This window comes from Somniosus microcephalus, chromosome 10 (assembly GCF_052327205.1).
Source record: "Somniosus microcephalus isolate GS21.2 chromosome 10, FLI_Smic_1.0, whole genome shotgun sequence".
Lineage (NCBI taxonomy): Eukaryota > Metazoa > Chordata > Chondrichthyes > Squaliformes > Somniosidae > Somniosus > Somniosus microcephalus.
In genome coordinates, this window is record NC_140996.1 from 158,722,317 (window position 1) to 158,735,719 (window position 13,403).

Consider the following 13,403-nt stretch of genomic DNA (forward strand, 5'->3'; position numbering starts at 1 on the left):
TCTTCTTTCAATTTAGTATATTGTATTCGCTGCTCACGATGCGGTCTCCTCTACATTGGGGAGACCAAATGCAGGTTGGGTGACTGCTTTGCGGAACACCTCCGTTCAGTCCGGTCGCCTGTCATTTAAATTATCCGCTCCACTCCCACTCTGACCTCTCCGTCCTCGGCCTCTTACACTGTTGCAATGAAGCTCAACATAAGCTCAAGGAACAACTCATCTTTTGATTAGGCACTTTACAGCCTTCTGGACTCAACATCGAGTTCAACAATTTCAGACCATAACCTCTGCCCCTATCTTTTTTTTCCCCCTCTCTCACATGGCAGCTGTCTTTCATTCTGCCATCGCCATTTACACTTCATCCAGAGTCATCTTTTGTTTCTTAACTTGTCCCATTACCATCTCCTTTTGCCTTGCACCATCATCCCTTTTGTCTCTTAATCTCTCCTGCCTTCCATCCTATCACAGACCTTCCCTTTTGTTCTTTCCTCCCCTTCCCCTGCCCCTACACTTGCTTAAAAACCGGTTCTATCTCCAACTTTTTCCAGTTCTGTTGAAGGGTCATCGACCTGAAACGTTAACTCTGTTTCTCTCTCCACAGATGCTGCCTGACCTGCTGAGTATTTCCAGCATTTTCTGTTTTTATTATAGAACTAGGGGGCACAGTCTCAGGATAAGTGGTCGGCCATTTAAGACGGAGGTGAGAAGGAATCTCTTCACTGAGAGTTGTGAATCTTTGGAATTCTCTACCCGAAAGGGCTGTGGATCCTGAACCGTTGAGTATATTCAAGGCTGAGATAGATAGATTTTTAGATTCATGGGGAATCAAGGGATATGGGGATCGGGTGGGAAAGTGAAGCTGAAGTCGAAGATCAGCCACGATCTTATTGAATGGCAAAGTAGGCTCGAAGGGCCGTATGGGCTACTCTTGCTCCTAATTCTATGTTCTTTCTTTCTTGCTAAACCATTATAAATCACTGGTTAGGCCTCAGCTAGAGTATTGTGCCCACTTCTGGGTACCACACTGTAGGAAGGATGTCAAGGCCTTGGAGAGGGTACAGAGAAGATTTACTAGAATGGTACCAGGGATGAAGGATTCAGTTATGTGGAGAGACTAGAGAAGCTACGATTGTTCTCCTTAGAGCAGAGAAGGTTATAGGGAGATTTAATAGTGGTGTTCAAAATTATGAAGGGTTTTGATAGAGTAAATAAGGAGAAACTGTTTCCATTGGCAGGAGGGTAAGTAACCAGACACAAATTTAAATGAATAGGCAAACGAACCAGAGGGGAGATTAGAGCAATTTTTTTACACCGCAAGTTGTTACGTTCTGGAATGCACTGCCTGAAAGAGTGGTGGAAGCAGATTCAATAGTAACTTTCAAAAGGGAATTGGATATACACTTGAAAAGGAAAAAAATGCAGGGCTATGGGGAAAGAGCAGGGGTGCAAGACTAATTGGATAGCTCTTTCAAGGAGCCGGCAGAGGCACGATGTGCCAAATGTGATGTATGATTCTATGAATAGACAAAAAATATAGATTAAAGCATTTGAGCAATATAGTAGCCCAGTATGGTGGAACTGGGATGCAGAGTATTGAAATCGTCCAGTTAGTGAATTACAGATTTTAGTTTTGCCACTGTAGAAGGCAGTGCAATATTTGTTTACAGTGTTAAAATTTGCTAATTATTATAAGATCACCATTCATTATGCTTATCTGTGGATCAGTAAATGTGCTGAAAGGGACTATTAATGAACACCAATAATGCTTCAAGGATTTAAAGCAACATGGGCACACCGACTTTCCTGAAATCACCCAAATTGTTGCTCTCAGCCATCGGTACTAATTTCCAGCAGGCATACATCAAGAGATTATATGAATAGAGGAAAAATTTATAAGGAGAAAAATCTGGCTAGAGATCTGTTAAAAAAAATCAATGAAGTGAACTATGTAAAGTGGCAAACAAAGGAAAAGCTGATATATCTGGCCTAACTCCATCAGAGATTACCTAACAGAGCAGAAGGACGAAGAGGCCTTTGCACTCTTGTGGTTAGAGATTTGATTTCAAACCTTGTCTCACAAAACCTTTTTTGGAAAAAATATATACAATGCATGCATGTAAGGGATCATTTCCACCAAATTTGTTTCAACTCAAGTCTGACCAGCTATTGCGACTGAGCTAATTAGATGGTAAAAATATATGAAACAGTTTTGCTTGTTACAAAAAATATGCTAAAACTAGAACCTGAAAATCACCGTCAGACTAACCAATCAGTTCTCTGGTCTTTGCTTCTATCTCTCCCAGAAGTGTCTCTGGGTTGGCTGCAACTTTCTCTTCCTCTGCACAGTAACTTTCCAAAAACTTCTTGTATTCAGGATCTATAGTTACATAAAAAAACTACGTTCAATTATTTATCAAACATAAAGCAGATTTTAAAAATGCAAAATTCCTTTTAATAAAAAGTCAGAATGCTTGATTTTTGCTATAATTAATGACGTAACAAAATAACAAGAAAAGGATTTTGAATTGTGTGATTTCTGTTAGTGGGCTGAATTACAGAGAAATTTAGGCATTCCCAACTTACCGTTAAAAGGGTCTACTTAGATCAGATAGTAACTGGTGTAAAAAACTTACAACCTAGGTCCTTCAAACATTTTGAATATATATTTAAAGGAGATTTTTAACATATCACTTATCGATATAAGCTTCTGTAATGTTCATGTTTTTTGGACATTAAGGGAATCAAGGGATATGGGGATAGGCTGAGAAAGTGGAGTTGAGGTAGATGATCACCCATGATCTTATCGAATGGCAGAGCAGGCTTGAAGGGCCATATGTCCTACTCCTGTTCCTATTTCTTATGTTCTACACAATGTTCTATTGTGAGTTCTCTGAGCTTGTGATGTTCATGTAGGGATTCTGGAATAAGCAAGTCCGCGAGTTTCTATTTACTGGATGTTGTGTCTTACTACTGACGGACACAAGACTGCAGGAGAACGGTACAACAGGTGTTTACTCAACATGGCTCACTCTGGAACTGAACTGTACAGATTACTACTCAGTGCTATGTACAGGTGTGGTCACTGCCGGTACTACAGTATACATGAGCTGTAAAAAGTAGTTCCCCCCTTAAAAAGGTATATACATTACAATTCCTCCCCTTTTAGATTAACAGTACCATAACACTCATTTAACAATAAAATATCAAACTAATTACAATTAACACTTTTAACATACAACGTTAGCTGAAAATAGTCCATTTATATATTCAGTCTTTGGGGAGGCTTCCTGATCCTTTCTGGATAGCGCCTTTCCCGAGTGTCTCGCTCTTGGTGCGGAGGCGATTCTGGCACCCTGTCGTCAGTTGGGTCATCAGCTTCCATTGCTACTGTTTCTGGGGTAGATGCGACCTGTACGTCGGGTTCCTCACCAGGTACGTATGGGCGAGGCATGGGGTTGACTTGTTCCTGTGACTCTAGGATCTGGTCAGCATGGCGTCTCACGATGTTCTCCCCAACGTCCACTGTGTACATTAGTGGGCCCTGCCGTGTGCATATCGTTCCTGGCTGCCATTTTTCTGTTCGGTAGTCGCGGGCCAAGACTGGTTGCCCTACATTGAAGCTCCTTGTTGGCTTCTCATGGATGTGCTGGAATTGCTTACTCTCAACATCTCTTCGTACGTTTGGTCTGAGCAAATCCAGGCGAGATCTTAACCTTCGGTTAAAGAACATCATGGCCGGGGCCTGGTTGGTGACTGCATGTGTCGCATTCCGGTAGGCGAACAGGAAATTGTCCACCTTATGCTGCAGTGGAATGTTGTCATTGTACATAGCCTTTATTGCCTTCTTAAAGGTTTGTACGAACCTCTCAGCCAATCCATTTGTGGCTGGATGATACGGGGCGGATGTGTAATGCCTTACCCCATTCTTCTTCATAAACCTCCGGAACTCTTCGGACACAAACTGTGGTCCGTTATCGGAGCAAATCTGTTCTGGCAAGCCGATCCTGGCAAAAATGGTCCGTAGGACTGCAATAGTTTTCTCCGTGGTGGTGGAGGACATTTTGATGACCTCAGACCATTTCGAGTGCGCATCCACGGCTATTAAAAACATTGAGTCCATGAATGGACCAGCAAAATCAATATGCACCCGTTGCCATGGAGATGAGGGCCACTCCCATGGGTGTAGAGGGGCATGTGGTGGTGCATTTTGGACTTTCTGGCATCCTGAGCAGCTCTTGGTCAGGTCCTCGATTTGTTTATCGATTCCCGGCCACCACACATAAGCCCTGGCAAGGCTTTTCATTTTTACCCCTCCCAGATGACCCTCATGAAGCTCATTGAGCACTCTATTCCTTAACTTGGGTGGAATTACCACTCGGGATCCACACATCAAGGTCCCCTGCACACTGACAGCTGTTCTCTTCTTGTCGAGAATGCTGGCAACTGTGAGTCGCCATGTGCTGGCCATCCCTTCACCGTCAAATCATATACCCGAGACAGTGTCGGGTCATTTCGGGTCTCCTTTTCTATACGAGCGTTAGTTACCGGTAGGTATTCAACTATAGTCGAATGAAATATTTCGACAGGATCCACTGCTGGTGCTTCCTCCGCAGTAGGCAGTGGCAGGCGTGATAGCCCATCAGCATTTCCATGCTGTTCCGTGCCCTTATATTCAATCTCAGTGGTGCGCCCCTAGAAAGAGTGACCATCTTTGTAGTCGTTGCGCAGTCATCACCGGAACGCCCTTCTTCGGATTAAAAATGGAGACAAGAGGCTGGTGGTCAGTCAGCAAGGTGAATTTCTGCCCGTGCAGATGGTGATTGAACTTTTTCACTCCCCACACTAGGCTGAGGGCCTCCCTGTCAATCTGGGCGTAGTTACGCTCGGCTGAGGTTAGTGATCGTGACGCAAAGGCTATTGGCCTCTCTGAGCCGTCCGAGAATTTGTGCGACAGCACCGCTCCATTGCCGTAGGGTGACGTATCACACGCCAACCGAATTGGTAGTGCTGGGTTGAAATGGGCCAATACCTCTTTTGATGTGATTAGTGTTTTGCTCTTCTGGAAAGCTCGTTTACATTCGCCACTCCACTTCCATGGCACCCCAGTTTGCAATAGGGTGTTCAGTGGGTGTAGTATTGTAGACAAATTTGGCAAGAACTTATGGTAGTAGTTTACCAGCCCGAGGAACGACCTCCGTTGTGACACATTTTCCGGTGCTGGAGCCTTGACTACTGCCTCAATCTTCACTGGGGACTTATGTAACCCCTCTTTATCGATAACGTGGCCACAATACGAGATCTGTTTTTTAAAAAACTCGCATTTGGGGCGGTTAGCTCAGAGCCCATATTCCTTCAATCTAGTGAGCACCTGCTCCAGGTTGGCGAGGTGATCAGTCATTTTCGCCCGTGACCAGGAAGGATGTCGTCCAAATAACACTGGGTCCCTGGGATCCCTTGCAGGACTTGTTCCATTGCCCTTTGCCAAATAGCCGGAGCTGATGCTACCCCGAATACCAGCCGGTTGTATTGGTAGAGACCTTTATGGGTGTTGATCGTGAGGTATTTTTTTGATGCTTCTTCTACCTCCATTTGCAGAGACGCCTGGGCTAGATCAATCTTAGTGAAGCGTTTCCCTCCAGATAGCGAGGCGAAAATATCTTCAATCCGCGGAAGTGGATATTGCACGGTGTGAAGGACTGGGTTCACTGTTACCTTAAAGTCCCCACAGATGCGAACCTTCCATGGTTCTCCAGGCGTGCTGCTCAACGACTTTTTCATCACAGGGACGATGGGTGTAGCCCACTCGCTCCAGTCTACCTTGGACAGTACTCCTGAACGTTCCAAACTCTCCAGCTCTGCTTCGACGGCTGGGCGGATCGCATAAATTTTTGGCCTTGCGTTTTCTTCGATTTTAATTGTTGCTGTCATGCCTTTTAGTGTTCCGAGTCCTTGCTGGAACACTTCTTCCACATCAGTTAGGATCTTTGACAGTCGCCCAGGTGTGACGTCGTCATCCTTTTTGGCAGCCACAGTCAGTGCTTGTATGGAATGCCAATCCAGCTGTATTTTCCGGATCCATTCACGTCCCAGTAATGGTGCTCCTCCATCTTGCAATACATACAGGTCTAGTTTTGGTGTTTCCTTACTGTTATATATAACGGTCACCCTTATTTTTCCTTTGGGGTAGACTTTTTGCCCCGTGTACGTCTTCAAAATAAATTTTGTGTCTCTCAAGGGTATGTGTGAGAATAGCCGCTTGTAGTCCCGTCGGTTTATGACTGTTAGGGCTGATCCTGTGTCCAATTCCATTTTTACCTGGACTCCTGCTATCTTGAGAGTGACCCAAATGGTTCGGTGATCCTCCGTTTTGATCACATTATGTAGTTACAGACAACTCAGCTCCCTGCTTTTGGAGTCGGTATCACTCTTTTGTTTGTCTGAACTATTCTCCGTCACCTTATGTACCTTCTTGTACTTTTGTTTTGGAGATTTCTTATTGCTGGTTTTCTTTCCTGACCTGCAGACTCGTGCCATGTGTCCTACTTTTCCACACTGTCTGCACACTTTGTCTTTGAACCAGCAATCATTGTGGTCGTGTGTTGTTCTGCCGCAGCGATAGCACTTCTCTGTTCTGTATGACATCTCGTTTGTGCCATATTCTTGCAGTCTCTGTTGTATCTCTGCAGCGCCCCGTGCTGCTGCTTCATATGATACCGCAATGCTGAAAGCCTTGTCCAGCGTAAGGTCCTTTTCAGATAAGCCCACACACAAACTTGTTCCTTAAGATATCTGCCAGTCCCGTTCCAAAGTGGCAGTGTTTTGATAGTTTGCACAGTTCTGTTAAATATTCAGCATTGCTTTCATCCTTATGCTGGTTCCGTTTGTGAAACTTGAATCTTTCTGCTATCAGCAGCGGTGTGGGGTTTAAATGTTCCTGTAGTATCGTCACTATGTCTCCAAAACTCTTTTCCACTGGCTTCGCTGGGGTTACTAGATTTCGGAATAAGCCATACATCTTTGCACCCATTAAATTTAACAATACCGGCGCTTTCTTGTCATCTGACACCTCATTTGCCTTGCAGTATACCTCTATTCGTTCGACATATGTAGTCCAATCTTCGACTTCATTGTCAAATGCGGTGATACTGCCACTCTTCGGCATTTTGGGTGTGGTTTAAAATGGCGTCTCCCGCGCTTTCCTTCCTCCCCCGCTGCTGCCAATGCCACTCTCGGCAGTCCTCATGGCAATGGCGGCGCCCTGTAGGTTTCGCGTGCTTCTCCTGCGCTGCTGCCAACGCCGCTCCCAGCGGTCCTCGTGGCAATGGCGGCACCTCGCGGGTTTCTGCGCGTCTCTCTCCCTCTCCTCGACGCTGCTCGGCCCCTGAACACCGGCTGCGCCCTGTGCGCTCTGACCTCTCTCTCTCCCATCGACGCTGCTCGGCCCTTTGCTGTGCCGCTCGGTCGGGCTCTAGCCCACCGCTGTCCGGGAAGGGTCTGCGCACTACCTGTTGCCAGTCCGTTTCGCTGGACCACCGCGACTGGAAAGCCAAGCCTGGCTCTCAACAACTTCCCCCGCAATTCTCGAGTCTCTGCTGGATGACTGGGCGGTTGCCCGTGGTCGACGCCCGTGTCTCTGGCCTTGACCTCCCATCTACTGGTCTCCAGGAACGAATCCCTGGGATGCGATGCAGAGTTGCAGGTAGGATCGAATTTGCCTCATCGCCAATGTTGTGTCCGTCAGTAGTAAGACACAAGACTGCAGGAGAACTGTACAACAAGTGTTTACTCAACGTGGCTCACTCTGGAACTGAACTGTACAGATTACTACTCAGTGCTATATACAGGTGTGGTCACTGCCGGTACTACAGTATACATGAGCTGTAAAAAGTAGTTCCCCCCTTAAAGGTATATACATTACACTGGCCCTGTTCATACCAGTTTCATAGGACAGTTCTAATATGTGATCTCTGCATTATGAAACTGTTAGAGATCAGAAGTGACATTTTTGCACGCTGAAACATTAATATATAGTAGACCAGAGGTTCAGTTCCTCCATTTTGCCTGCTTTCTGATCAATGAGGTCCCAGGAGGACCTATGGGGCCTTCTACAATGGATTCAACTGGATGGAACAGTCTCGATCAAGCTGCTTTTGTGTTATTCCTAGCAGATTGCTAACAGAAATGCCTTAGTTTATTGCATTATTTATTGTTGGACACAATACAACATGGTTGGTATTGGCTTTGGTTGATGGTTTTTGCAAATTACATGAATAAACATCCCAGTCTGGCAGGCCAAAGGCAATATAAACAAAATGGTACAATTTTAAAGGGGCGCAGGAACAGAGAGACCTGGGGGTGTATGAACACAACTCTTTGAAGGTGGAAGAACAAGTTGAGAAGGCTGTTAGAAGGCATACGGGATCCATGGCTTTATAAGAGGCATAGAGAACAAAAGCAAGGAACTTATGCTAAACCTTTATAAAACACTGGTTCTCTTCTCTTCTCAGGCAGTCCCTCGGAACCGAGGATGACTTGCTTCCACATTAAAAATTAGCTCTCAAGTGACTGATGAGTCCAATGCGGGACCTACAGTCTCTGTCACAGGTGGGGCAGATGGTGGTTGAAGGGGCGGGTGGGTGGGGTGCTTGGGTTGACGTGCGCTCCTTCCGCTGTTTGCGCTTGGCTTCTGCTAGCTCCCGGAGAAGAGAATCAAGGTGTTCGGCGCCTTCCCGGATGCTTCTCCTCCACTTTGAGCGGTCTTGGGCCAGGGATTCCCAGATGTCGGTGGGGATGTTGCACTTTTTCAAGGAGGCTTTGAGAGTGCCCTTGAAGCGTTTCCTCTGCCCACCTGGGGTTCTCTTGTGGTGTCGGAGCTCCGAGTAGAGCGCTTGTTTCGGGAGTCTCGTATCGGGCATGCGGATGATGTGGCCCATACATCGGTGCTGATCGAGCGTGGTCAAAGCTTCGATGCTGGGGATGTTGGCCTGAGCGAGAACACAGACGTTGGTGCGCCTATCCTGTCAATGGGTTTGCAGGATCTTGCGGAGGCAGCATTGGTGGTACCTCTCCAGTGCTTTGAGGTGCCTGCTGTACATGGTCAATGTCTCTGAAGCATATAGGAGGGCGGGTATCACTACTGCTCTGTAGACCATGAGCTTGGTGCTGGGTTTGAGGTCCTGGTCTTCAAACACTCTCTTCCTCAGGGGACCGAAGGCTGCACTGGCACACTGAAGGCGGTATTGGACTCCGTCACTGATGTCTGCCCTTGTTGACAGCAGGCTCCCGAGGTATGGAAAGTGGTCCATGTTGTCCAAGGCCTCGTCATGGATTTTGATAATCAGGGAGCAGTAGTGTATGGCAGGGGCAGGCTGGTAGAGGTTGGTTTGGAGTTCGGCCTCAGAGTTGCACAGACGCAAGCGTCGTCTGCATACTGTAATTCGATGACAGAGGATGGGACGACCTTGGATCTGGACTGGAGGCGACGGAGGTTGAACAGTTTCCCATTTGTTCTGTAGATTAGCTACACTCCAGCAGGGAGCTTACTGAGGGTGAGATGGAGCATTGCAGCCAGGAAGATCGAGAAGAGTGTTGGTGCGATGATACAGCCTTGCTTGTCCCCGGTCCGTATGTGAATTGGGTCTGTGGTGGATCCGTTGGTCAGGATCACGGCTTGCATGTCGTCATCAAGCAGGCGGAGGATGGTGACAAATTTTTGAGGGCAGCTGAATTTGAGGAGGACACTCCATAATCCCTCACGGTTGACGGTGTCGAAGGCCTTTGTGAGGTCAAAGGCGGCCATGTACAGCGGTTGGTGCTGTTCTCTGCATTTCTCTTGTAGTTGACGCGCTGTGAGAATCATGTCCATTGTGCCCCTTAGTGGGCGGAATCCGCATTGCGACTCTGGGAGGAGCTCTTCAGCCACTGGGAGAAGGCGATTGAGGAGGATTCTTGCAATGACTTTCCTTGTGGCAGACAGCAGGGAGACTCCTCTGTAATTACCGCAATCGGACTTGTCACCTTTCTTGAAGTTGGTCACGATTACGGCGTCTGAGATCCCCTGGCATGCTCTCCTCCTCCCTGCTGGAGTATTGTGTCCAATTCTGGGCACTGCACTTTAGGGAGGATGTCAAGGCCTTGGAGAGGGTGCAGAGCAGATTGACTAGAATAGTACCAGGGATGAAAGACTTCAGTTATGTGGAGAGACTAGAGAACAGGGGTTGTTCTCCTTAGAGAAGAGGCTTGATAGAGGTATTCAAAATCATGAAGGGTTTTGATAGAGTAAATAAGCAGAAACGGTTTCCAGTGACAGTAACCAGAGGACATAGATTTAAGGTAATTGGCAAAAGAACCAGAGGCAACATGATGAAAAGAAATTATACAGTTAATTATGATGATCCGGAATGCACTGCCAGAAAGGGTGATGGAAGCAGATTCAATAATAACTCTCAAAATGGAATTGGATAAATGGTGGGAAAAAAATGCAGGGCTATAGGGAAAGAACAGGGGAGTGGGACTAATTAGATAGATCTTTCAAAGAGCTGGCATAGGCATGATGGGCCAAATGGCGTCCTTCTGTGCTGTATCATTCTATGATTCTACGATATGCATCTGAATTTTGTTATCTGTCAAACAAAAGGAAGTTTAATATGCCATTCTGCCCAACAGAGTCTTTGATCATCTCAAGTAATTCAAAGTATTTGGCTGAGATCAAGCTATCCTACTCAATTCCAAACCTCCCAGGTGATTGGCATCATAGGGTTTTGATTATGATTGACAGCTACGTCTAGAATGAAGACATGGGTCAGGCTTGTGAGAAGAGGCAGCAACAACAACTGGCTGTACTACTTGGATTTAAAGCTCTGGGACGGCTAGTTTCTAAGTGTAGGTTTGGGGCAGCCTGAACTCAGCAGAGACTCAGCTATTCGGACTCCATGGTAATGCTTTGCCATGTAAGAATAAAGCAACCATTTTCAATTTTACATTGAGATAGAGGTCTGAACCAGTTTTGTTCTGATACATCAAGCATAGCAAGCTTTGTAAATTACTTTAACATATACTGTTTGTGCTCAGTTCTGTTGGTTTATAGCCTGAGTCTTGGTCTGATAGTGTGCAAATTCAATTACGTAACGGCACATGGCACATTCACAGTATAGTGGCAATGGTTCTCTGTTCTACTCCCGGGTCTTGCCATTGTTTACTTAGGCAAGCAATTGCATACTCTGGCTTCTAGTGGATAAGAGGTCCCCTTAGGGGAGTAGTCGGTGACCAAATCCAAGATGCTTTTCTGGGGAAAACCCAAAACCATAATAGTGACGTTGGAGTAAGATACCTTGCCTGCCCTCTGGGATACTGGAAACATGTGGGCTGAAGAAATCAGTAACAACAGAATATTGGAGAAACAGCACTTACAAGGGTAACGCATCCTCCTAAAATAAAAGTACTATATCTTGGGAAAGACTCAGCAGGAAAAGAATCTACAGGAGTTAGGTATCAAAAGGAAGGTGAATGTGAATAAATACCATCATTATTAGGGGAACATTTGAGCCATTAGTTTTGCAGGTTTGTTATTTTTGTTTTTTTCCCCCCCATGCTCTTCAATAATTCAGAGCAGATATTTTAACTTTATTCACCTTACTAGCCCAATTTATTCAGTCCAAATGCACATTAATTGACAGCCATTAATTTTGATGGAAATAACGATCCCATGCAGTAATTTTCTTTTCCTACTATTTTGCAGGAAGCTCAAACATAATCTGATATTATGGCCCTGAAATTGCAGTGTCTTAGACGGCATACTCAGAGTACGCCGTCGTATTCCCTTTGAAAGCCCTCGGAAGTACCAGATTTGCATGCACGAAATCCGGAACTTTACACCTCGACAGGTCTGAACCAACTGAAAAATGAATATTGCTGGCGTAGAGTTGGGCTATTTGCCCAACAACTGCCCAGCAATTGCCCACACAACTCTTACGGCTAGTAAAAGCAGATGTAGGGCCTACTTTCATCAGCATAAGGGTATGTATAAGGCTTAAATAAAACATTTAAAAATCCAAAATGATGCACATACCCTTTAAATGAGTTTATGAAAATATTGGCCTGGATTAAGATGTTTAAAATTATTTATCAAAAATGTTTATTTTTATTGAGGTTAGTGCAATGAAGAGAGTTATGTATAAAATTTCAATTCAGTATAATTATTAGAATTCTGTACATTGTATAATTATCTGGAGATTCCATTGTATATCATTAGGGGGTTCCTTCATAAATGATTGCAATGGAGTTCTCCTTTGTCATTGGAGGACCGGGCCCACGTGATCCCAGGGACGCTTCCGAACCGCCTGCTTCCCTGGGATGCGTGGGCCTTTACGCTGCCGTCCGCCTGGAGGCCCGAGATCACAACTCTTCACAGCCTGGACGCCTGGAGGTAAATTTGTAAATGTTTCACGGGTCGGAGGTGCACTCTGGAGGTACGCCTCTGGCCGCAATTTCTCAGCCTATATGCAAAATCATACAAATTATGAAACAATAAAATTTTATGAATGCATTTTGGAAGTTTATTTTGTTGGTGTTAATGCACAAGCACTGATGTCAATATTTTTTGATGGGTGATCGTGGAAGACATTCAATCATTTTAACCCAAAAATCAGAAAGCTTAAAAACATTTCAAGCACGATGACACATTTGTGTAGTTTGAAATCTGTGCCAAATTATTGCCCTATCTACTAAAACATAGGAATACAGGAAAGAAGGATGCACTGAGAAGGCAAAAGTAAAGCAATGTTACAGCAATGGCATGAATACATGTACACAACGTTCTATAATCATCATGGAGAATATTTTGATGCCATACTGTGAATACAGTGCAGCTCCCTGGTGCGTTGCCTAACCCACAATATATTGCAGGAAGGAGAATGGAGTTGCCTTGCTCTTGAGATAGTGGAGTTTTCTTCCCCAACATATGATTTTCATTGGTAGTAAAGTTCTTTGATGGAATCTGTAAGGAGGGAGGGCAGCTCAAGAAGCAAGGCGGTGGCTACACCCTCTTCTGGACAGGCAAACCTGAAGAAGAACGCCGCCTCCATGGGGAAGGCTTCGCCATAAAAAATTAGCTAGTTGGACATCTCAGAGACTCCCCTTGCGGAATAAACGAACGCCTCATGACTCTTCGACTCACCCTAGCCCGGAACCAGTGCGCTATGGTCATCAGTGCGTATGTCCCAACATTGGAAGCCACAGACGAGACCAAAGAGGAATTCTACTCTAGCCTCAAACAATCCCTGTCTCGAGTCCCAACGGGTGACATGCTGATCCTCCTTGGCGACTTCAATGCCAGAGTTGGAAAGGACACAGACCTCTGGGGAGGTGTGATTGGCAGAGAGGGGGTAGGGAAAGCCAACTCCAAT

At 45.6% G+C, this 13,403-nt stretch overlaps 1 protein-coding gene across 1 annotated transcript in view; it reads right to left on the bottom strand.

Annotated features, from left to right (window-relative positions):
• LOC147111796 (regulator of nonsense transcripts 3A-like) overlaps positions 1-13,403 on the bottom strand; it is a 56,564-nt gene that overhangs the window by 10,434 nt on the left and 32,727 nt on the right. The window contains 1 exon segment of the mRNA XM_085998297.1: positions 2,267-2,377. Within this exon segment, the coding sequence (XP_085854423.1) occupies positions 2,267-2,377 (111 nt within the window).